This window comes from Sorex fumeus, unplaced genomic scaffold (genome assembly GCF_029834395.1).
Source record: "Sorex fumeus unplaced genomic scaffold, SorFum_2.1 ptg000098l, whole genome shotgun sequence".
Lineage (NCBI taxonomy): Eukaryota > Metazoa > Chordata > Mammalia > Eulipotyphla > Soricidae > Sorex > Sorex fumeus.
The window spans coordinates 55716593-55742339 of NW_026606155.1; the positions used below are offsets into that span (position 1 = coordinate 55716593).

Consider the following 25747-nt stretch of genomic DNA (forward strand, 5'->3'; position numbering starts at 1 on the left):
CGCGGCCCCCGGGCGGCCTCGGCCGCGCCCCTCGGCCGCTCCGCCCCGCGCTACTCTCCCCCGACACTATCCGTGTCACGGCCGGCCCGCGACTGCGCCCGCTCCCGTCCTACACGGTTCTCTCTCAGGAACACGTCCTCCTCCCGGCAGGTGCGCCGGCCGAGAAACACCCTGCAGGCGGGCCCCGTAGCTCCCAGTCACCGGCCGAGCCACTCGACGGTTGAATGAGAGCGCCGCGACCCCGCCTACGAAGCCGAGTTCCGCCACTTCCTCCTCCGGAGCGCTCTAGTTAACCGACCGCCTATTGACTGGGGACTGGACCGGGCCGCGGCTTTGAGACGCGCGGGGTCGCGAGGCCCCGGCCCTGGCCCCGCCCTTCGCCCCGCCCCCTAAGCCTCGGCCCCGCCCGCCTGCTTGCGTGCGTCAGGGGTCACGTGCTGCGTCGCCTTGCCCTACCGGCAACCGGGCGCTCCCCTCTTCCGGAAGTCGCGCCCGGCAGCGCCGGGCTCCTCCCACCAGCGGCGACGTCAAACTCCGCTTCTACCACTGCTCTGCCCCGGCGCCCGAGCGCGGGGAGGGTTGCCGTTTCCTCCCCCAAAAGCCTCCCGCTTCCGTGCCCCCAAATAATCCCAGGAAGGGTTTCGAAGAGGCTGAATGCGCAGGCCTCGGACGCGCGTGAGTAGAGTTTGAGAGGCCAGAGGCTAGCTACCCGGACGCCACCCTCGCAGCGGCCTGTCCCCCTGTCCGCGGCTGCTGCCGCACTTGGTTCCGCCGAGCCTCACGACGGTTCCGCCCCCTTCTTCCTTGTCATTGATGTTGTTGTTCTTGTCAGTGCCGCAGCCCCGACCGCCGGGAGCTCGAACCCGAGCCGGGGCCACCCGGGTGGCGCGGTGGCGGCTGCGGCTGCAGCAGCTGCGACGGCTGCGGGGCCTGCTCCGGGGACTGCGGGGCCGGCCGGCGGCCGGCAGCCGGCGGCGGGGCCGGATGGCTCTGTGCGGGCAGGCGGCGGGTGCCGCGTCGCTTCCCAGCGAGCTGATCGTGCACATCTTCTCCTTCCTGCCGGCGCCGGACCGGCTGCGGGCCTCGGCCTCCTGCTCGCACTGGCGGGAGTGCCTCTTCTACCCGGCCCTGTGGCCCCAGCTCCGCATCTGCCTCCGCGTCTCGCCCGTGGAGCAGCCTCGGCTCGAGTTCCTCATGCGCAAGTGCGGCTGGTTCGTGCGGGAACTGCGCGTTGAGTTCGCCGCCGAGAATTACCTGAGTGGCGGCGGCGGCGGCCCGGGCGACGGGAGCGGCCCGGACCCCGGCACCCCCGGCGGCGAGGAAGTGGAGGCCCTGCAGCTCTCGACGCGGTGGCTGGAAGTGCTGCGCACCTACTTGGAGCTGGTGCTGTGCGTGCTGGTCAGCATCCGTAACAACAGGTAGGTTCGCCGCGGACCCGCCCTGCGTGCCCCTTCCCCACCCCCACCCCCACCCTTACCCCCCCACCCCCCACCCCAGCACCCCGCCCGGGCCTGGGGGCGCGGGCTCGCCGCCTCGCTCGCTCTTGCCTGGAAATCGATCGGCGGCTACACGGCGGCCACGGTCACTTCTCACCCGAAGATTTCCGGGGGGGGGGGGGAGGGAGAGCAGAACGAGACGTCCCCTCCCCTCCCCTCCCCTCCCCTCCCCTCCCCTCTCCTCCCCTCCCCAAGCATCCCCCCCCCCCCCCCCCGGCATACTCGGCGATGGCTGAGGGAGGTGGTGGAGCTCACACGCCACCCCCGGGCGCCCTCCCGGCGGTTCTCATTCATCCTCGGGCGGGAGCCGACTGGCGCCGTCCATCCGTCCTCCGCAGCGCTTCTTTTTACAGGTGGATGTGGGTTAGCGAGGCTCGGGTAGGACACGGACTAGAACTCGGCTTCTCTAACTCGGCTTCTCTAACTCGGAAGTCGGAGCGTCTAGAAATAGCTAGAGAGTTCGTGGTGGGCAAAGACTTGAGTAGGTTGTTAAAGAGTTACCGATGTCGCGTCGTTCCAGACGCTTCCCTAGAAATCTTTGACAGCCATTTTCTCACTGGCTGTAGTTTTGATTAACTGGGCCAGGCACCAAGAGGAGGAGGAGGAGGAGGAGGAGGAGGAGGAGGAGGAGGAGGAGGAGGAGTGCGGGTGAAAGGGGTTGGGGAAAGAAATGGATCTTTAGGGTTAGAAGTCCCTCCCCGTGCACCCTCCAGACTCAACTTGTTCCCCCTCCCCCACCCCTACCCTTCACCCCACCCCCCACCCCCGACCCCTGCTATTCACGGAAAAAAGTAAAACAACCGCACGGCTGGGTGTTTCTGGAGGAGAACTGGCCGGGTGTCTGCCAAGGCTCAGCTCTCCTGGTTTGCAGCAGTACTTTCTGTAATCCTGGGACTAACTTTCTACATCTTTGACCCAGTATGCTAATCAAGATTTATCTTTATTTCTTTATTATCCTTTACAAACTCCTACTTAGACGGATTGTGTCTGAATATTCTAACTTCCCATTCAACTGAGTTGGAAGAAGCTTCAAAAAAAAGGAACAGCTTACATAATAATAGTTTAGCAGTTTACAAGTAGTCACATTTACTGTATTATTTGCTTTAGTGACCCTGTGAGTTAGGCAGGGCAGTAGTTATTGTCCGATTTTATAGAAAGGAAGCTGATAGTAACAAGGTCAAGTGATGTGCACACTGTCATACACTATCTCCCCTCCCCTCCCCCCCGCAAGTATATCATGTTGAATGTCGTCCATTATCTTTCACTGGGTTAACAGCAAGTCCTGGTTTAATGCTAGGTCATAATCTGTGTCTGAATCAAAAGGGTAGGAGACCAGCAGATACCTCAGTTGTTTCTGGAGCTGCATCATTCAAAGGCCCTGTGTATTGTCACCAGCTTTTCATGACAAGCCATCTATTTCCTTACTTGGGTTTTCTTGTGATGAGAGTCTTGATGCCAGTGGAGACACTGCCAGAATTATGTATGCAGCTAGAGAACGTGCTGAATTGGCAGTTGAAAGATTCAGTCAGTGAGCAGATCCTGCTGATAAGATCAAGAATGGGAGGTGAATTCATAGTGTACCAATTAAATTTTTCTGTCTGAGATCAAATAGCACTTCTGAACATCCATATAAAAAACTAGTGCTTTTGAGCCATGTAAAAACAACCCTTTGCGCAATGCCTAATTTCTTTTACGTGCTTTAATAACAGTAAAATCAATTCGATTGGATTGGATAATGTTGTATAGACACAGTAGTAATGTATCATATTATTTTCATTGTTACTTCTTTTTTCTCCCTTCATCATCATCACTTTTTCCCCAGTTTACTATGTTGTAATTGACCAAAAAAAGTCATTTCCTCCCTTCATCAACCATTACTTTTCTCTCAGCTGTAATTAGCCAAGAAAAAGTTATATTGACCATTTCCTCCCTTCAATCCTATCACTTTTTATCCGACTTATTAGTTGCAATTGACTCAGAAAGCTATGGCTACCATTTTTATTAGAGTCTCAATCTACTTCTTTTTAAAAATGGCTGACCTTGGTCCCTTCTGCATTATTCATCATTTCTTACAAATACCATACATTGTCATCCCTGATTCTTAAGGGCTTTTTTTTTTCTTTTTGGCTCACACCTGTCGATGCTCAGGTGTTACTCCTGGCTCTGAACTCAGGAGTTACTCCTGACAGTGCTCAGGGGACCATATGGGATGCTGGGAATTGAACCTGGGTCAGCCACATGCAAGGCAAACACCCTACCCACTGTGCTATCTCTACAGCCAGGGGCTTTTTTTTTAACTACTGTAGGCATGGTAGTTTTTGTTGTGCTACTTTGGTAGCATACTCACTGTGTGTGGGTATGTATGTAAAATATAGTGACATTACATGTGTTTGAACTGGTATCTGAAAGGAACTTTTTTCAGTCATGTAATATCACCACTTTCATTTAAATTTTGTGGATCTGTTTTAGTATTTTGTGAAAGTTTTATTAAGATATAATGCATGTAACCATATAATTTACTCATTTAAAATGCTCAATTCATTTAGTATGTGTACAGACTTGTCTAGCCATCAACCCAGTCCATTTTAAAACATTTTTTTCAATGTTTCCAGAAGAAGCCTTTATCTCTTAGCTTTCACCTCCTAGTACCTTTTTGTGCCCAACAGCTGTTTAGGTCATTACAGGTTTGCCTGTTCTGGATTCTTCATTATAGATTAATCATATAATAATTTGTGATTGGTTTCTTCCATTTATAATGTTTTAAGGTTCGTTTGTGTTTAGCACTTACCAGCAATTTATTCCTCAAAGAAAAATTTTTTTAAGTAAATTACATATTTGGAAATAAGTTGAACCTTTATTTTTGAAATTATCTTGGTACTCTAATAATACTGTCAGTATTAATATAATTGTTAAAAACGTAAGGGAGTTTGGTTGTCTTTAAATTTCAACAAATTTATGTTTTAAGCCAAGTTGTTTATTTGGTATAATTCTGATAAAACTGATTCTTATTTCCTTCCATAATAAATGGTAGAATCGCATTCATAAAGACCCCAAACACTGGAGTGATAGCACAGCGGGTAGGGCATTTGCCTTGCATGTGGCCGACCTGGATTCGTTTCCCAGCATCCCATATGGTCCCCTGAGCACTGCCAGGAGTAACTCCTGAATGCAGAACCAGGAGTAACATCTGTGAGCCTGAAGTTGGAAGTAGCCCATTGTCACTGGCAGGTATAATCTTCTCTGCCAGATTTTTTAAAATTTTTTTTAAAAATTGTAAAAAGTTTTTTTAAATAATTTTAAAAATTCTTTGGACATTTCATATTATTATCAAAGATGGTAGTAAATGCCTTGAAGGTGTTATCTCCAACAACCTTTAGCCTCATTTTTTAAAATTTTCTGTTGGTGTGGTGTATAAATGGGCTGAAGCTATAGCACCCCAGGTAGGGCTTGTGGCCTTACATGTGGCTGACCTAGGTTCGATTCCTCTTCCCCTCTCGGAGAGCCTGGCAAGCTACTGAGAGTATCCCACCAGCACAGCAGAGTCTGGCAAGCTACTCGTAACGAATTCAGTATGCCAAAAAACAGTAACAAGTCTCCCAATGGAGACGTTACTGGTGCCCACTTGAGCAAATTGATGAACAACGGGAGGACAGTGCTACAGTGCTACATGGTGTATAAATACACACAATAATACCCTTTCAAAATTACGAGTACTTTTACTATCTGCTAAAAGAAGCTCATTTACAGAAAGTTATTAAAATATATTGGGAAAATCTACAATGAAAAATCTCCAGTGCCTGCAAGAAAGATGAGACAGTGCATACCCACCAGATACCTTACCTGAACCCTGATGAAAGTGATTCCAAAGGGATACCTTGTAACTCATTGAGATGAGAGGTGATACCAACCTCTTCAGAGTGCTTTTAAGAGGAATTAGGACCTTCTGTACATTTATAGATACATTTTAGAATGAGAACTGATAAGAGTTTAAGAGAAAAATCAACAGTGATTGTCAAGAGTAAAATGTTAATTTGTTTGGTGAATAGCTTTTGAGTAAGGTGATAAAACAATTACCCTTTTAATGTGTTCTGAGATATCCTGGAAAAGTTTATCCAGTTTCACCACTGTATTTAAGACCTAAGATAACAGTTATAAGAAATCGGAATTTTTATCCTCCAAATATTGAGAGCCTACTACATGCCACCTGTTCTTTTGTTCCCATTAAGTCTACAGTCCAAGGACAAAGAACCAAGTAAACAAAGATGATTTTTGTTGTAAAAAATAAGAGTGGGAATGGAGAGATAGTACCACAGGTAGTGTGCTTTTCTTTTACACAGCTAATCTTAAGTTCAATCCTTAGCACTGCATGTACTCCTTGGAGCACCACCAGAAGTGATCATGAGCACAGAGCCAGAAATAAGCCCTAAGCATTCCTGAGGATGGCCCCAAAAGGAGAAAATTAAAAAGAATTTTCCTGACTGGATTAGATAGAGAAAATACCGTTTGAAAGGGACATTTGAGCGAGCTGCAACATAGAATGAAATGAATGGTCCTTTGGAAGACCTAAACAAATGGCATTCTAAGCTGAAGAAACAGCACCTGAGCCAGAAAGATTCCGGGCTTGTTGAAGCAGTAAGAATCCCAGGAATACGTAGGTGAGGCTAAGAATGGTGTCATGAAATGAAAAGAACTATGTTCTAAGAATAAAGATGCCACTGAAAAGAAATTAGCAGTAAGGGTATATGTGATTTCAATTTAGGAGAATCACTGTAGTTGCTGTTTGATGAATGGATTACAAGAGTGAGCTACAGAGGAAACAGGAAGATTAGTTTAAAAGTTACTGGGCATGAAGTGAGGGTAGCTTAGAGTATACTGAAGGGAGTGGTGATCCAAGAAATTCCAGAAAACTGGATGGACTTGGATTTTTTTTTTATTTTTTAATTGAATCACCATGAGATACAGTTAACAAGCTTTCATGTTTGAGTTTCAGTCATACAATGATCAGACACCCATCCCTCCACCAATGCACATTTCTCTACCAACAATGTCCACAGTATACCCTGCCTTTCCAACCCTCCCCCTGCCTCCATGGCAGACAATTTTCCCCATACTCTCTCTCTACTTAGGGGCGTTATGGTTTGCAGTACAGATACTGAGAGGTTATCATATTTTGTCCTTTATATACTTTCAGCACAAATCTCCCATCCCGAATAATTTCTCCAACCATCATTGTTTTAGTCATCCCTTCTCTATTCTAGCTCCTTTCTCCCTCAGCTCATGGGACAGGCTTCCAGCTATATTCCTGTTCTTTGTGTCTACTGTCCTTGGATGTCAGTCTCATATTATGTTATTTTATATTTGGAATGTATTTTGGATTAGAGTCAAGATCTCCATTGTGCAGGTAGATGAGAAAAGAACCAAATCTGTTTCATCATTTTTCTGTAAGTTTTTTTTGAGTTTCTTATTCTTAGTAGTACTGTTAAAAAATGTTAATATTGTGTTGAATAGCAAACTTTTGTTTTTTAGTGAGTCAAAATGTTTTTTGATTAGAAGTAATTTAGAGACGTGTGAGAGGAGAGAATGAGAAGAATATATGTTCAAGATATTACATAGGCGTCTCCAGAGTGGAAAATATCTTAAATATTTTTTTGCATAACCTCTGGGATTTGAGGGTAATGGTAATTTTTAGATGTTAATTAAATGAATCTGTGAAGCAAACTGAGAAATTGCTTTTAAGCATGGATACTAAGAAATACTACTATACGTCAGTGATTTATTTCTGATATATAAAGCTGTGCTGTTCAGAATGGTGGCCACTAACCATATATAGATATTTGAATTTTAGTTAATCAAAAACAATTGAAAATTCAGTCACACTAGTCATTATTTCAAGTGTACAATAGCAAGCCATATGTGTCTGTTAGCTACTGTATTGGACACCATATGGAGCATTTCCATCAGGGCAGAGTTAGTCTATAGTCAGCATTTATCTGAAATGTTTTTTGACTTGACTATAGTCATTCATTAGCTTTTTGAACAGAAGGAATATTTTATTAAAAAATAATGTCATTTTAAGCATACTTGATAACGAATGTAAAGAACAGAATTGACCTGAAAGAATTTCCTGAAGTAATATAAATTATTTTTAGTTTAGAAAGAAAAAGAAAAGGAGTTATTTTGTTAACTCTTTTATAATCTTGGAACAGACTTTAATTTTTTTAAGACTGTGTTTTTAAAATAACCAAATTCTTATGTAATTCTCTCTTCTATAGATTTAGCTATACTAACTTTGATTCAAGATTGCTGCAAGTTGCATTTTTCACTGATACTGTCAAAAAGGAAATATTTTGGTATCTTCAGAAATTAGATGAGGTATCAAAATTACTAGAGTTCTTCAGTTCTGAGAAAACAGGGTCATCATGACCAAGATAATATCTTAGCAATTTAACAGAAATATCAGAAAAATTATGAAGGCTTTTCAGCACCCTATAGTTAGATCATGAGCATTACTGCATAATCGCATAGGTGCTAAATATTGTTTTCAGCAAATTTTTCAAACTAACACACAACGTGTGTGTGTAGAAGTAGGTATTTATAAAGCTCTAAAATTTGTTGTGATTGTTTACATCAGAAAACGGTCACAGTCCTCCTGTTGTTCATCGATTTGCTCGAGCGGGCCCAGTAACATCTCCATCATGAGACTTGTTGTTACTGTGTTTGGCATATCGAATACATCACGGGGAGCTTGCCAGACTTAGCCATGCGGGCGAGATACTCTCGGTAGCTTGCCGGGCTCTCGGAGAGGGGTGGAGGAATCGAACTCGGGTCGGCCATGTTGACTGCGTGCAAGGCAAACGCTCTGCCGCTGTGCTATCGCTCTAGCCCTACATCAGAGAAATTAATCAAAGAGAAACAAGCTCTTTTTCAAAAGGATTTTCATATCATTTAGATATATTTAAACTGTGTTAAAAGTTATTGTTGAAAAGGAAAGTTCAAATCACAGGTTTTGAGAAGAAATTTTTACTTTCTGGGCAAATTTATTCTTTTATAAAAGGTGGTTCTTAATGTATAATGTACTTGAAAACTAATCTCTACTTTTAAATTGTGAAATATGAGATACAGTTAAATCATTCTTAGGTTTTAGATAAATTATTCAACAAACACTTACTGAATTGAACACCATGTCCGATTTTAGCAACTGATAACAAAGCAATACATTTTTTTTTAAGAAAAGAAAAATGTAGCCCTGCCCATATGCTTTTTCTGATTGAAAAAGAAGACAAAGATAAAGGGAACGTAAGGAAATTATATTAATTGCTGAAATGGTATTTGGAGTGAGCCCTGTGTGTGTCTCTGGAAAGTGATTCCAGGCACAGGAAGTAGCAGTAAATGGAGGAATGGGGCCAGGGATGTAGCTGAGTGATAGAGAATTTGCCATGTAGATATATAAGAGCAAGGGTTTGATCATGGTACAGCCAAAAAAAAAAAAAATGTGTGTGTGTGTGTGTGTGTGTGTGTGTGTGTGTATACAAATACATACATATATAAGTGAGAGTAAAGACTCTAGAGTGGAACTCTGATTGCTTAAAACTCCAAGGACAGCAGTGACATGTCAGACTGCTGTCAGCCAGGTAGTGGAAAAGGTAACGTGGGAATCAATAAGCCTTTTAATTTAGGTTCTCATATATAGCCTTAGACTTTTCCTGTGAGGAAAATACTTTGAACCAAGGAGCTATGCTACCTAAATTTCAGAAGGAACTTTTCTAGCAGCTGTGTTGGGATTAGTTTTATCAGGACAAGGCTTGAAGCATCAAACTGATTTACGGAGTCTGTTGTAGAAAAGTAGATAATAGTGGTGTGGATGGACAGAATAGAATAGTGAAAATAAGGAATTGTCTTCTTTTTTTTTTAACCTGAACATTTCTAATCTGAAATGGAATATGAGTATAAAAAATTAGATGTAAGGCCAGAAAGTACAGGAGATAAGGCACTTCCTTGCATGCAGCTGTGGTGACCCAGTCCTTTGTTTTAATTCCCAGCAAATGTAATACGATTCCCTAAGCACTATCAAGGCTCACTAATGAGCACAGAAGTAGGAATTGGCCCTGAGTACCAAAGGTTGTGCCCCCCCCACCACCACCACCGAAATATATTTAGGGTTTGATCTGTTATTTTCTCAAAATAATAATTACTTAGCTTATCTGGGTCTTTAAGAATCTTAGTGGAATTTAACTGCCATAATTTTCACATTGGCAGAGCCTGGCAAGCTCCCCGTGGCATATTCGATATGCCAAAAACAGTAACAATAATGGGTCTCATTCCCCTGACCCTTAAAGAGCCTCCAATACGGCAGCATTGAGAAAGACAAGTAAGGAGAGGCTGCTAAAATCTCAGGGCTGGGACGAATGGAGATGTTACTGGCACCCGCTCAAGTAAATCGATGAACAATGGGATGACAGTGATACAGTGAATTTTCACATCATTGGCACACAGTATGTAATAATCATCGAAGAATAGGAGATCTATTAGCCACTAAATTGTAAATTTTTATGATTTAGTTTAGTTCTGGATCTGAAACTGGTGAATTTTTAATATATGGTTAAGGAAATACGTGTTAAGTTGAATGAATTTATTGTCTTGACAGTCATGACCTTTAATACGTTTTTAAAGATTATCAGTTATGATTTTGTGTTCTTTCACAATATGTCTTAGATATTCAGAGACTAGTGAAAAGCAGTATACAATGATTACTAGAGGAATACCTAAATTAATTTTAAGAATTAAGATAGAAAACTCTAAGCATTTTGTTTTTCTGATGTTTTTGTAACATGCCTTTGAGCAGACGTGTTGTGGACATTGTGCAGGAAACAACCCTGATTTGCTTTAGTTCACTTGCTGATTCAACAGTAAATAAAGGAACACATAAACCTCAGCTCACAGATTTCCTTGCTAAGGGACAGAATTATGTGATAAAATTGCCTTGTTATTGGTATATTCTGGTCTCAAAATGAAGCTTCTATTTAATACAGTAGTTCAGGAGGTTCTGTTCTAGTATTGTTGCCTGAATGTTCTTTCAGTCTCTGTTTTTACCATCTGAAACCATAATAAGCCACCTGCAGGGTATATGCTGTTTCCTCTGCTTCAGCTTATGATCAGTAATCTAATTTCAACATGATATATTTCAAAGCTGTCCTTGAGTTACCAGTGGGTTATTTTTTTCTGTTTCCATTTTTGTGAATTAATTTCTTTATTCCCTAATAAAATTTCATTTTGAATGGTAAAATAAGAACATAAATTTTTTTTCCACAAATCTCCTACTTTAAAATATTCCAGTTACCATTTTTCCAGTCACCTTAAACACCACCATTTCATTTAAGGACACTTTAAACACTTTCATTATGAGCAGCAACATGAACTCAGTGAAAATTTCAGCTCTGCCTAACTCCACGAACTGGTATTGTAGTCATGAGTAATTCAGTTCAGTTTTGTCATCTGTTAAAGAAAGATGGTTAAATTTTGATGATCCGTCAAATCATCCCAATTTCAAGTCTGTCCACTTAATTTGTAAGGAAAGTTTGTGCATGTATTGGTGGTTCTGCTGCAACAAAATGATTTCCTTGCCACAAATGGGGAGAATGTTCGTTAAATTTTCCTTGAGGACTGGAGAGATTGTACAGCAAGGAAGGCACTTACTTGCATATGGCTGACACAGGTTCTATCCCTCCCTGGCACCACATGTGGTTCCCCAGAACACCGGAGAAGATGATCCCTGACCACAGAGCCAGAAGCAAATCCTGAGTACCATTGGGTTTGGCCCCAAAATGACAAATAATTAAATAGCCTTTGAATGGCATATTACTAATAACATTGTGGCACATTTTTTAAATGAACGTGGCTTATAGCAGTAAATCTCTTAACTTGCATGTGTGAGGCCCCAGGTCTGATTGCCAGTACTGAGAATACATAAATATTGTGTCACTGAAATTAAAACATAATTTCATTAATTAACTTGACAAATTTTACTAATACGCAGCTTATTATTTTTTTTCATTATTTCAGATTAATTAAGTACTCATAAAGGTTGTGGGGCCAAGCGACTACATTTGCTTTGCATGCACTACCACCCAGCCCCACATGCCTGTCTGCCAACCCCCACTCCACTCATATTGCCAAGCCTGAGCTTTGAAACGTCTGACCCAGTTGGCCAGAAGTAGTTAGGAGTCACCCCAAGCTGGGATGGGGACCAGGAGATGACTCATTGACTAAAGCGCCTGCCTTGTAAGCATTGCGAGTTCAATCCTTGTGCTGAGGTAATTGCTTGAGCATGGCAGTTCTGCTCTTTGAGATCCCCTGATATCACACAGTTTCTGCCTGCACCATAGTCAGGTGTGTGTGAATACGGCAGCTGAAATGTTGTGCGGTTGGTACTTGGTAAGCTCTACAATCAGAATGGGCTCAAGCACCATAACTAAATAAATTAGTGTTGCCCTGACAAGCACATGTTTTAGCACCTCAACTAAAAGACTGCAAGCCCCAGCAAGCACCATAGCCAAGAGTACAAGCACCACAGCCAAGAGTACAAACACCACTACTAAATGCCCAAGCTCTACAACCAAACATATATGTGGTCTCACACACCTACCCTCCCCCTACTTTACCCCACCTGGTTATCACTGCAATAAACTTAGAGTGGAAGAGAAGAGGGGATTTTTTTTAAAGAAAATATTTAACACATTATTATATTAGTCTAATTTATATACTAATTTACAAGGTAGAACAGAGTCAGGGGACAGATAACAGGTGAAATTTGCCTACTTAAATTGTTTTACTATATTTGTTCCCCCACATCCCCACCCCCAGGAGGGAGGGTCACACCCAACAGTGCTCAAGAATCAAACCCTGGGCTCTTGCATATAAAGTGTGCACTTCAGTCTTTTGAGCCATTTCATTTGCTATTGCTTTTATTCCTTTTTTTTCCCCCTTGGCTTTTATTCCTAAATGAACACTTCACTCAGTACTTGCAGATCAAAGTTCAGTGACCATGACTTTAAAGAACCAGAGAATTTTGAAGTCGAAGATGATTTAAATAAGTAGCTTGCTTTACATGTAGCAAGATTTCAAATACAACTTTTTTCCTGTTCATAAGAAGAACCTATGTATTTCCAATCTGAGGGGTATTTTGCCTTTCAAATGACTTAGAAATTATTTTATCGCAGGTAAAAAGAAGCTGCAGTTTCGAATCCTGGGTGTGTATATGTGTGTGAGAAGCAAGATAGTTTTTATTGAATGAAACTAATTTAGAAAAATGTGAGGAGAGAAAGAGGGGAAGTGTGTGTTCGAGAGAGAATACAGTTTTCTCCATAGTAGAAAAAGCAGTCAAATATAGAAATAAACAAGCAAGATACGTGTTCAAAGGAAAACGTGGCTTGAATAGCAAGTGTCAATTTAGAGAATTTTCACATTAGGATACCAGATTTCCCATTCAACATTACCTTGTTTTTCCTGGGTAGCCAACCCTTTAGTCATGTGGTAAAACTATTCTTGTTGAGTATAATATGGTTTGTATTTTGATTGTCTGAATAAGTGACACTGAATGCATAATTTAGTTCAGAGTGGTCTGAATATGAAAAAGAAATAGTACTTCAGTGATATTTGCCATTATGTTTTTTTTTTTTTTAATTTTCAACATCTCAGCCCTTCAGTGTTCTGACCTTTTAGTCTTTTTCCCCTTAGGCAGATTTAGTTCTGTTTCATTAAAAAAAAAAACGCTAATAGAAAAACAATTCAAATAATAGACTATATAATTATTTGGAATAGTTGTTACTGCTCATAAACTAATCTATCTCTCTTTACATAAAGGTTTATCCAGAAGGAAACATTTATATTATGACCGACTGACTACATTACCATAAAATTAACTATATGATTTAAAAAATTGTGTTTGTCATTCCAAAGTCTGTCCCAGGCCCACCTTCCTTATTTAAATAATAGGGCTGGAGCGATAGCACAGCGGTAGGGCGTTTGCCTTGCATGCAGCCGACATGGCCAACGCGAGTTCGATTCCTCCACCCCTCTTGGAGAGCCCGGCAAGCTACCGAGAGTATCTCGCCCGCACGGCAGAGCCTGGCAAGCCACCCGTGTTGTATTTGATATGCCAAACACAGTAACAACAAAATCTCCAATGGAGACGTTACTGGGCTCGCTCGAGCAAATGGATGAACAATGGGAGGGCCTTTACTTTTTTTTTTAACACTTGTTTCCAAAGAAATCACTCTGTTTCAGGCTAGGGGTATAGTACAAGGTGGAGTGCCTGCCTTGCATGTGTGACACCCTGGGTATGATCCCCATTACCACAGGAAAAAACAAAAACTACGTGTTTAGTTTCTCAACAAATGCTCGTTAAAAACCTTTGTTGCGACAGAAGTTACTGCTAGGTATATTAGGTAACTAATTGCGGTAAAGTATAATGCATTTTAATGAAGACATTACACAAAACCTATGGAAGGCAGCCTCATACCCTGTGCTTCCTGCTACAAACTGGAAACAGCTCAGTGAGTGCCCTTGTGAACTTGGCTAGAGCCTCATTTGGACGTGGTCCCAGCACCAGCACGATCTGCCAAAGCAGCAGTAGAAGTCAGTGCCACCAACCTCAGTCTTAGCTGTGGACCCAGTATCAGCCAAGACCTAGCTTTAAACCACTCCAGGAGCCTGTTGTCCTTACTAGGGATTCGCAGAAGATCCAACCATCAGTGCCTCTGGAGACAGGTCAGTTGGTGTGATTTTGATACAGCTCTGTAACTCAATTCCACACCCTCAGTTCTAGCCCAGGAGTAGTTCTGACTGCTGAGAGACATGTATGTCCATGTCCCAGAAGCAGGTTGACAGTCCAAGGTTTTATTGTACATGTTGAAGTTACTCTAATCCAGTTCTAGTCCCTTTCAGACACAGAGAACAAACCTGCTGCTCCAAGACTTGTCAGAAACATACATCAATGCCTGTGAAAGAGGCCTTGTACTTTCACTGTTGAAGAATACTCCCACTATAGGTTACTGTTGCAACTTAAGCTTTGCCCAGTCCCATTTCTCCATATTGTCCCAACCAGAAATCCTAAAGCGAGCCTGTGTGCAACTACTGCATCCTCACTCAGCCAGGATCTGAAGTTAGTTCAGCAGGAGATACAACCATCAGGTACCTCACAGTCCCTCCAATAAAGGCTTGGAGGCCCTGATTCAAGCTGTGGATCCTAGCACTCAGTTCTGTTATCCAGGCCACTTTTGCCTCCCAGCCAGTGATAAAACAGGAGCACCCCTCTTCTACTCTTCTCGAACCCAGCAAGAGCCATGTAGTCCAGCAGCAGATACTTTTGTCACAGCACCAGGCCTACTGACCAAGAACTTGGAAGGTCTTCTGTCCACCAAAGGACAGACGGGGCCCTACTGTCTAGTAAGGGGCCTACAAATGGTGGACCCCCTGTAGACATAGCAGCAACCACATAACTTGATCCAAACGCTACAGAAATCCTAGATGCAATTTCATCATCCAGGAATCAAAAGAGGAATTCTTTACATGTTGAAATCAGTCCATAAAATTAGGAGTATTTGCCCCTAACAAATGCCCCTAACAAATGCACAGACACCAATACCAATCTATTCGGATCATGAAAAATCAGGCACAGAGAGCCACCAAAAGAAACATAATAAATGGGGGTATGGTGCCGCCAGCAGGTCAGTTATGCCTGTGAGGCAAGTGCATCAGCAGCCTGATGGCACCGTCAGGCTTTCACATACCCCCAAATTGCTACTGTGCCTTTGGCCAGACCCCAAAAACTTGGAGCAAAATTTACCAAGAAAGTAAACAGCCAAAAGTTAGATATGTGGGAGACACATCCACAAACCACCTCCTGCTCAGCCATGTAATTGGAGGCATGGTCTCTCTGGTTTCTGATCCAACTGTTTAATGGCCATGATCCCAGAGACTCTGAAACGAATCTCTGAATCCAAAGGCTTTTGGCAGAAATGCATCCTGTTCCTGCAGTAGGTTATTGGCACTGGGTCACTCCAGGTGGAAATAAGTTTCGTGCCTTGGCCTGTTCCCCTTGGTGGCCCAGTGACCACCATCCTCCAGAGGCCACTGGACAGTCAGATTTGGGCCTGCAGTGACACGGGGTCTCACCAGATGGGGTTGGAACCAGCCCTTTCCTCCCCATCCCAGAGAGACCCCCAAGTCGCCGCCTACAAATGGCCTCTCTGGCTCCTGATCAAGCTAATTAACGGCCATGATCCCAGAGACTCAGAAACAAATCTCGAAACCCAGCGGCTTTTTGCATAAATGCATCTGGACTTCATACAAAGTGGCCGCCGCCTCAGAGCTTCTTGGAAAGCCAGGTATGAGCCAGCAATGACAGGGCAACTGCAGTCTCATGGGAAGGGGAACAGTACCGACTCGTCCTTCACACCCTACCAATGTCACGAGTTGCCCCCCACAAGTGGCTCTCCGGCATGGCCATGGCTCCAGAGGCAAAAGGACTTAATCCAGAGCTCAGAAGCTTGCGGCAGAAAAGTGAATGGACCATGCGTTCAACTATGGCGCCATGCCTCCCCAGGAGGGAAAGGGTATTGCTCCCTTCTGCCTTACCCCCCACCCAGCAGCAAGGTGGCTGCCGCCTCAGAGCTTATAAGAAAGCCAGGTTTTAGCCGGCGTTGACAGGGCAACTGCAGTCTCATGGGAAGAGGGGCAGTACCAGCTTGTCCTTCACATCCTACTAAGGTTAGTTACGAGTTGCCCCCCACGAGCGGTTCTCCGGCACAGCCATAACACCAGATGCACAGAAACCAATCTTGTAATTATCTGGCTCTTTGCAGAAATCCAAAATTGCAAGACTGCTATTGCGGCCTTGCGAGATTATATGATTCTCATAACCAGCTATAGAAAACACGAGTATTTCACAATGCCTTTTCTGCAGTTCTAATTGTTGGGGGGAAATTCTAAACAACAATGGTGCATCTTTTGTTGAAATAATGAATTTAATCAATGTAGAGAATAGTTAAGTGGAAATCATCTGCCTCACAGGCATTAGGAGGGGGCATATATTGGGGTTCTTGGTGGTGAAAAATGAGTACTGGTGAAGGGAGAGGTGTTTGATCATTGTGTGACCAGGACTTAAACCTGAAAGCTTAGTAACTTTTCCCACAGTGATTCAATAAATAAATATAAGAAGAAAAAATAATAAAATTATGGGGGGGAAAAAGTAAGATGGAGTTCATGCCCAGTTCAATCAGCTAATCAGTGGCTGAATAAATAGCAGTACTCCTACATTTAAAAAAAAAAAAAGAAACATAATAAAGCTAAACCCCAAGGAAATGGAAGTTGCAAATTGCCTAACACATCACATTATGTTAATGAAATTCACATACAAAAGATTACAGACAACAGGAAAATGCATGAACACAATAACACATTTTACTTTTTAATAAAATGTATTGGTTAACCATTAGCTTACAATACTGGCTAAATTTGGGGAGTTACAGCTTCATGCTTCTATATATGTATAAGCCTGACTCATTGTAACCACCACCCTAATGCCATTTTCATTATATTGGTGCCTGCTTCTCTTTCCTCCACCACTTTCTTCCTGTCTTGTAACCACCAAATTTTTTTGTTATGATTTGTGCTTCTGTTTTATTTGTATTCATTTATGAAGGAAACCCATCAGATTGCACTTATTTCACTTAGTACAGTCAGATTGATTTAAATTCATCTTGACACAAAAAGCAAATTGCATCTCCACTGAGCATACATGCCACAACTTCCTTATTTGCATTTGGGTTGTTTCCATGACTTGGCTATTGTGAATAACTCTGCTATGAATATAAAACTGTACATATCTTTTTTTTATATTTTCATATTCTTTAGACAAAGATGTTTAGAAAGGTTGGGTCACAATATTTTTACTTTTCTTTTTTTGACGGACACCCATCCGGTCCTCTATGGAAGTGGAACCAATTTATATTCCTACCACCATTGTATGAATTCATTTTTGCCACATGTTCACTGATTCTTATTTCCTTTTTGTTTGTTTGTTTGTTTTATTTTGTGATTTCGTGCTCAGGGGCTATTTCAAGCTCTTTGCTCAGAATTGCTACAGGCAGAAGTAGGGGGACCATAGTGCTGGGCATTAAACCCTGACCTGCATGAAAAGGGCACACCCAGCCCCTAAAGCTATCATCTCTCTGGCCCCTTGTTTCCAATTTTAAAATAGAAGTTAATAAACACATTTTGTCCTCAACTTACAAGACTTTATGACAGTATTAAGTTCACCACAACCATTTTTTTTTTTGCCTTCTTTAATTTATACTTTTCCTAAGCCCCATCATCTCCATTCTTTTAGGTTATCATCTAGGTAACTTTTAGACCTGGAATAACTACCTTAACATACTTATTTGATGATCTTAAAGATCTACATTGAAAAACAATGTTTTACCACACACACACATACACACACACACACACACCTTAATTAGCTTATGATTTATCTCTAAGAATTCCTGTCTCATTGTAAAGTTCTGCCATCTACAAAGTTTCACAACTCAAAAAATTTAGGACTTATTCTTAACTGTTCTTTCCCTCACTCCTACAGCTAATCCAGCATCCCTTCCTGTCCATTGTACCTCTCAGTGTAAGTAAACTTTGAGCCTATCCGTTTTCTCTAAAACTACCACCAAAATCCAGTTCATCCTACCATTGTGTCTTTTTTTGAGTTTTTTGTTTATTGTTTGTTTGCTTGTTTTTATTTTTGGTGGACCAAAAGAGCCATACCCTGCGGCTGTGCACTCAGGGATCACTCCTGGCAGGGCTCAGTCAACAGCCTGCAAAAGTAAATGCCCAACCCTACCCACTCCTACCCACTGTACTGTTGCTCTGGTCCCTCACGTTTCTATCATTCCAAACACTCTTTAACATCCTCACTTTGACACTGCCTACTTCCAAGTCACATTTTCCAGACATGAACCTTATCATTTATTCTGCTGTAGGCATTTTAGGGCATCTCTTTGTTTTGAAGTCAAAAAAATATTTGACCTCTGCAGCCTGATTCCATTTTATGTGTGTACACTCTCTTTGCTCTAGATTTCTTTCATTGTCTCAGACTAACTTGACTCACTTCAGCTTCAAAGTCACTGCACGTGCTTTTGTTTTTTTCTTGTAATCCCCTTCTTCTCACCCTCCTTCTCTTGGATAACTACAATGTATTTTTAAGGTTCCAATTTAATTGGTTCATTTAAAGAAATCTTTTTTGATTTACACAATGTCAGGATACCACCATGGTCTTTGGCACCCACTGCTCGTCCTTCATTACACTTTATCACTGCTGTGTTTCTAGTAGAGTACACAATGCTTGATACTTAGTAGGCCCTCAGAAAATGGGTGAATGAATCAGTTATTCTTCAGGTTGAATTTTAGTGTCATCAAACTTTTAACTAAAACCAAGATCATGAATTAGAAAAAATGTAACATACTATCAAAAACATTCTTATAAAATCTTTCAACCACTCTCATGAGCTATAAATGTCATACTAAAGTTATACTGTTTTATATTTATGAAATCTTTAGTTGGGTATTGTTAGCCTTTGTGAGTTTTTCTTTAGCCAATTCCCTCATTTATTTAGAGTTTTACTATTAGAAAATAAATGTTTTATTGCTAAAAGTTATCTAAAAAACCTAAGTATTTTAATTTGGGGAAAATTAAAATGCCATATCTGAAGATACTCAGTGATGATTGCCAGCTGGGTTCTTAGAGATGAGGAGTTAACTCCTGCCTTGCTTAAAGGACAATATCATGCAGGGGCTCAAGCCTGGACTTTCTGCATGCTAATCATGTGTTCTGGCCTTCTTGAATTATCTTCCCAGTACCAAAGAATATTTCTTAGTGAAAGGTTTTCAGGTCTGTTCCCCACCCTTGATCATTTAACACATTGAAGAAGTACATTGGCCTGAGACATGTTTATGCTATACCTAAATTCTACATAAAACTTGGATTTATACAGTTCTTTTATGTGGTATCTGTTATTCATTCATTCCTAAACCCTTTGAGGAAGGAATTATACTAATAAAAAGTGTTCTGCTATTGGAGTATTAAGGATATTGAAACTTTTCCACAGTAAATAAAATGCTGAGATTATGAACTAGTCACTATGCCTCAAGTGCTATTTCTTTGAAGAGTATACTATTTCAGGCCAAGAATATAACTCAGCAGTAGAGCACTTGACTTGCATGTGTGAAGCCCTGAGTTCAATCCCTGACACCATGAAAACAAAAATTTTTCAGAATTAGTCTTACATCATTTATCTTGTATCATTTTGTTCTTTACTGTATAGATATTGAAGGCACTTAATTGAATTCTAAGTAAATTATAAGATAGAAATTCCTGGGATATTTTTGTGTCCTTTTTAATATTAAGAAAATAATTCTAAATTATTATTCTTATAGGAACCTCCAGAAGTTTAGCCTTTTTGGAGACATAAGTGTTCTACAACAGCAAGGAAGTTTGTCAAATACATACCTCAGCAAGGTGGACCCTGATGGCAAAAAAATTAAACAGTAAGTTAAATACTTATGGAAAAGGGCTCATATTAATAGCTTTAGTTTCTTCTGAAAATTTTTAAGATAGAAACTGAATGATTATTCTTTAGAAAATCCATAGGTTCAAGAAAAATAATTAACACAACTTTCCATGTCATAAGTATTTAAAATAAATCAAAAGAAATTTCTTGCTAGTTCTTTTATTTAGATGTGGGGAGCTCCCAAGCAGTGTTCAGAGAGCCCAGAGGTCACTCCTGGAGATACTTTGCCAAACTAGGTCTGGCAGTTCAATGTTAGGACCCGAGGATGTTGAGCTACTTGGATCCTGTGGTGCCAGAAACCACCAACACCATCCTTGTAGGGCTCAGGGACCTCCACAGCCATACCTGGTAATGCCTGGAGACCTCCCGGTTTATACCCACCTAGTGGTTCTCAAGAGGCCATGTGATGCCAGGTTTGAACTCAAGTCTGGTGTTTTGCTTGTGCCCCTCTCCCCTGAGCTATCTCCCTGGTCCCTACTTGGTAATTCTTGCTATTTATTTCTCTACTTGTCTTTATTATAACAGATTGTATGTCATCTTTTCTACCATCCTGGTGTAAAACACATTCTCTGGGTGAATAGTATTTTTCTGAATGCTTAATACATCTGTATGTTTAAATAATATTCACTAGCCTTTAATGTGAGTTTTAATGGTATTTATGACAATATTATTTGTATATTAGGTAAAAGTTAATGAGAGGGGCCAGAGAGATACTACAGCAGGTAGGACATTTGCTTTGCACACAACTGACCCAGGTTCAATTCCTGGCCTCTTTGAGCACCACCAGGTGTGGCCCCAAACCAAAGCAAACAAACTAATGAAAGTTGTTCTTTGCTTGCCAGTTTCCAAAAGTCACTGTTTAAAATAGTAGAGCTAAATGTTAACAAATCATTGTGACATGTATTTCCCTTACAGAATTCAGCAGCTCTTTGAAGAAATACTCAGTAATAGTAGGCAACTAAAGTGGCTTTCCTGTGGGTTTATGCTGGAAATAGTAACCCCAACATCACTGTCATCTCTCTCAAACTCTATTGCCAACACCATGGAGCACCTGAGTTTACTGGACAACAATATTCCGGGTAACAGCACCCTTATCACCACAGTGGAACTGGAGCGATTTGTGAATCTGCGCTCACTTGCCCTGGATTTCTGTGACTTTACAGCTGAGATGGCAAGAGTCTTAACTGATAGCAACCATGTGCCTTTGCAGCGACTGTCTCTCCTGGTCCACAATGTTTCCGTGATGCACAAGTCTCTGGACAACATGCCAAATGATGAGCACTGGAAAGCCTTGTCAAGAAAGAGTACCAGCCTTCGGGTCTATATCATGGCATTTGATATCAAGAGTGAAGATATGTTAAAGATTCTGAAACCCAGTATACCACTAGAGAGGATTCATTTTGATAGCTACATTACTTGTGTTTCAGGGGCTATTGTTGATCTTATATCCAGGCAGTATGACAAGTTCCTCACTCATTTTATATTAATGAATGATGTGATTGACACGTCTGGTTTTCCAGATCTTAGTGATAATCGAAATGAGGATCCATTGGTTTTATTAGCGTGGAGGTGCACAAAACTCTCTCTTCTGGCAATTCATGGTAGGTTATATTTGAATATTTGTTACTTCAATTTAATACTAATACTACACAGAAGACATTTTCTGATAGTTAAAAGATAGCACTGATAATCTGTAGTGCCAACAACTCTTCTAACAAGTTAATGTACAGATTTGTATATTTGCAAAGCCACGAATAGCTCTGAGAACTAATGGGTGTATGTTAAAAATGTTAAAAATTACATTTTTCTTCTTTTCTGGCTTCACTTCTAGTTTTTTTCTTCTGCCATGTGAAATAGTTCACAAAATGGCATTTGTCATTATCTTACCTTTCTAAGAATGCTTACATTTCTACCTCATCATAAGATCTCTTAAATACTGCACAGAGGGAAAAGAAAAATTTCTTTCATGCTGTCTTAATTTGTAAATTCTAGGCCTCAGCCTAGCATATTAATTTACAAGGCTTTTTCTTTGGGAAGGGGGTGCAGTTGAGGCCACACATAGCAGTGTGGAGGAACTATTTCCTGCTCTATGTTCAGAGGTTTCTCCCAGCTTCTCGAGAGATCAAACAGGAATCAAACCTAGGCCTCTGGCACTCTGACCACGGAGCTATCTCTCCTGCCTGCTCAGTGACTTTTTTTTTAAATGATAGTTTCATTGGTTGGATCTCTGTTCTTACCACTTTTCATTTTAATGTGAACTATTCTCGGTTAAAATAGTTAACTGTTTCCCAGTTAATATTTAACTTTTCTGGTACCTATACGACATGTACAGGAGACAAAATCTGTATTAATTCTTAAACTCTAAGCTGTCTTATTTATTACTTTATAGATTATTTTGTAGCCTGCATTTATGTGTGAAAATGCATATAGCTTGTTTTTGAAGGTTTACGTTATAATTTGACCCAGTGATCAGAGGTAATCTTATTTTTTCAATATCAGTATTTAATAAGTAGAGTGGGGATTTTTGTAAGAAATGTCAGATTATTGCAAGTTAATCTTGTCTTTTAAAATCTTTTCCTTTTTAAAAAAGCAATTAGAAGTTCTTATTAAACTCTCAGATAATGAGAACATGGTAGGGATGAGATCACTAGATGGGACAGGAGAATCGGATGGGACAAAAAGGGTAAAAGATATTAGTTGTGTGGTACTGGGTCGTGCATCATAATGTGGCACATACAGAAACCAAATTATAATGGCTATGTATGTATCTGAAGCCTGTATAATGTATAAAGCAATGTTACTTCACTAGAACTCAAAAGAAATGTGTTTGATATAGCCAAAGTTCCTCCATCCATTCTCCTTTTTTCTATCTCATAAGTTACCATTATTCTAACGCTCGTATATATATTACCCTTTTTCACATATTTTCTGCTAAAATTAGCTTGCATCTTCAGAGTGTAAATCTTTACAACTGAGCTGTAAAGGGTATGAATTTTCACTAATGAAAATTGTTTACTGTGGATTGTTAATGGGTACACTTCTATGAATAAAAATTTGGGTCAGAGCAATGAAACAGTGAGTAGAGTGCTTGCCTTGCACATGGCCTACCAGGCTCAGCTCAATCCCTAGCACCCTATATGATCCTCCAGTCCCTGCCAGGACTGATCCCTGAGCGCCACTGGGTGTGTCCCAAAATGCAAAACCAATTTTTTTTTTTTTTTGCTACATCACTATTCAAAGCTACAAAATCGTACTTAAGACTATATAGCACCTACCACATCACCACATCACCAGCCATAGAATTGTTTTTGGAAATAATTTCAAACTTCTAGTCTTTTCCCACTACTTACAGTCTAAACAATTTACTTCCCTTTCCTGTTATCAGCATATTAAGAAAAAAGGGCCAAACTAGTGATAACAGGTTTGTTGTATATACTAACATCAAATAGAATAAAAATGCAGATAAATTACATTACTTGTCTTTTGTTTATTTTTCAGGTTATACAGTGTGGGCACACAACCTCATTGCCATTGCTCGTCTTCGTGGTTCTGACCTAAAAGTGCTTGAAGTCACTGAAGAAAGCATTGATTTTGACCAAGGTGAACTGGCCGACCAAGATGTGGATCCAGTACATAACCTTATTGAGCAGGTATCCCTGGGCCTGGGTCAATCTTGGCATGCGGTCATGGACATCGAATCACTCAGTGTCTTCACTGAACCAAATCGTCATTTTTACAGAGAGATGCAAAGCTTCAGCGAAGACATTTAGCTTTTTTTTTTTTAATGTACAATTCCTGTGGTTACATATGCAAGTAGGGTCCTATTATGTTTTTTTTTCAGTAGTGTGAATTAATCCCTTTGTGCTGTGTTTAATCAGTATTAGCTTTATAGAATTATATATGTATATTCTACTTCTTGATCAAAGAACGTAGTCGGGTATTGGTTTAGAAGTTCAAAGTGACATTGTATAGGGCTTTCACGGTTAATGGACCTGTTACCAAACCTTAAGGATATGTCTGAGGTTGCTGGCTAACTTTATTTTTCACTGAGTTAACTCTGCCTTTTTGATGTTTTTATTCCTTGTATGTCGGAGTTCAAAGCTCAGGAGCCAAAATATTTTTATACATAGATAGATATATCCATAGCCTGGTGGATTTGTATGCGACGCACTGCATTCATGCATTCTGATAACATTTCATTAATTTTTTTGAAGTGGTATAAGGGAGGATAATTTGATCACAAATGAGTTATCAGTAACAGAAAAGCCAAGACTTTAACTTTCATTACTATATACTAGTTGACCAATTACCATTCTGAATTTTGTATAATAGTAGGTTAGAACATTGCTTAATCCATTTTTTAAATGCATTTACATAAACGTGAATATTGAAATTGTTGGATTTTTTTTAAAACTATGTCTGACATAATTTTATTCATCAATTATATTGTACATTCAAGTTAGCTTTTTAGCCCAGAATTAAAGTATGGAGGATGTTAGAAACTGTATTCCAGGGTAAAACCTCCTAAAAGAAAATCAAAATACGGAGCTGTAAAAACACATGCTTGTAAACATTAGTCGTGAAATCCCTAGCAACAAGTCACTGGATTTTTCTCTGTCAGCGCGCGTGTCAGCTGCCAAAGAATAGACTTAACTGAAGAAGTGCCCACATGCTGGCAGGGGCCGGCTCACTCTGGCCAGCCAGATACTGCTAGATTGTAATATTTAAGGTCGAATTTCGACCTGTGGTACACAGCTGTGCTGTGGCTCAGTCAGCAACCTCAGAACTCTGAAAAAACAAAAAAAAAACAAAAAAAAAGAAAAAAAAACATGCACCTGTTTCACTGTGAATAGTGAATGTAAAGGAAAGAAAGGAAACCAGAAAGCTTGTTCTATCACAGGTATGAGCTGCTATGATACATGAAGAACATTCCATGAAGTATGTTTTAAAACCTTGTTATATCTGAGAGGCTTTAAAAGCCGATTTACTGTTTCAGGGCAACCGCGGTACAGACGTGGTCTCTGTGAGACTTCCACCTGACCCCAGTTTTAAGTGGTACGAATGTTGTGCATTTAATGTTAAAGGACAGTCTGCAATAATAAAGTAAGTAGCCAACGTGGGTGCCCAGCAGTGCTGAGACCTGGCTGCTCTATTGTAAGCTTTGGAAACACAATTTATGCAACAGATGTCCAGATATGATTCTATTTATGGAAAAAGTTTATATGTGTTTTACAAATGGTTTTACCATCTTATATTAAAATGACCTTTTGACAGGTGTGCACTGTTTTGTCTCCAGTGAGCACATACCATGCGGATTTTATATGTACATCAGTAGTGTGAATCCACTGGCACAGTGTGTGTGAATGCCAGATGTGGTGAGATTTTATCTTATAAATGTGATCGGATAAAATAACTCCTGACAGAAACTGGAAGGAAACCAGCTGAATGTGTTTGACTTAATGACTGATGTTGTATGGTTTATGTTAAATGTATATTCTTTTAATCAATGAATAAAGCATTAAAAAGTGATCATTGTAATATATTTTATTGTATATGACACATGGTAATCTCTAGTGTTATCTAAACAAAGTGCAGTAATCCGTTTATTATGAATAGCCGTATGTTAGCCACTAT

At 40.8% G+C, this 25747-nt stretch overlaps 1 protein-coding gene across 1 annotated transcript; it reads left to right on the top strand.

The window, feature by feature from the left end:
- The first annotated feature begins 565 nt into the window (after positions 1 to 565).
- FBXO33 (F-box protein 33) lies at positions 566 to 25642 on the top strand. Its single transcript, XM_056133754.1, has 4 exons — positions 566 to 1418; positions 19980 to 20090; positions 21029 to 21714; positions 23612 to 25642. The coding sequence occupies exons 1-4, from the start codon at positions 814 to 816 to the stop codon at positions 23881 to 23883; spliced, it is 1674 nt and encodes a 557-aa protein (XP_055989729.1). The 5' UTR covers positions 566 to 813; the 3' UTR covers positions 23884 to 25642.
- The last annotated feature ends 105 nt before the right edge of the window (positions 25643 to 25747 follow it).

Excerpts from the sequence above, each read along its gene's own strand:
- FBXO33 (XM_056133754.1), top strand. The coding sequence starts at position 814 with ATGTTGTTGTTCTTGTCAGTGCCGCAGCCCCGACCGCCGGGAGCTCGA. Across the intron at positions 20,091-21,028 it reads GATGGCAAAAAAATTAAACA|AATTCAGCAGCTCTTTGAAG; the intron begins GTAAGTTAAATA and ends TTTCCCTTACAG. Across the intron at positions 21,715-23,611 it reads CTCTCTTCTGGCAATTCATG|GTTATACAGTGTGGGCACAC; the intron begins GTAGGTTATATT and ends TTTATTTTTCAG.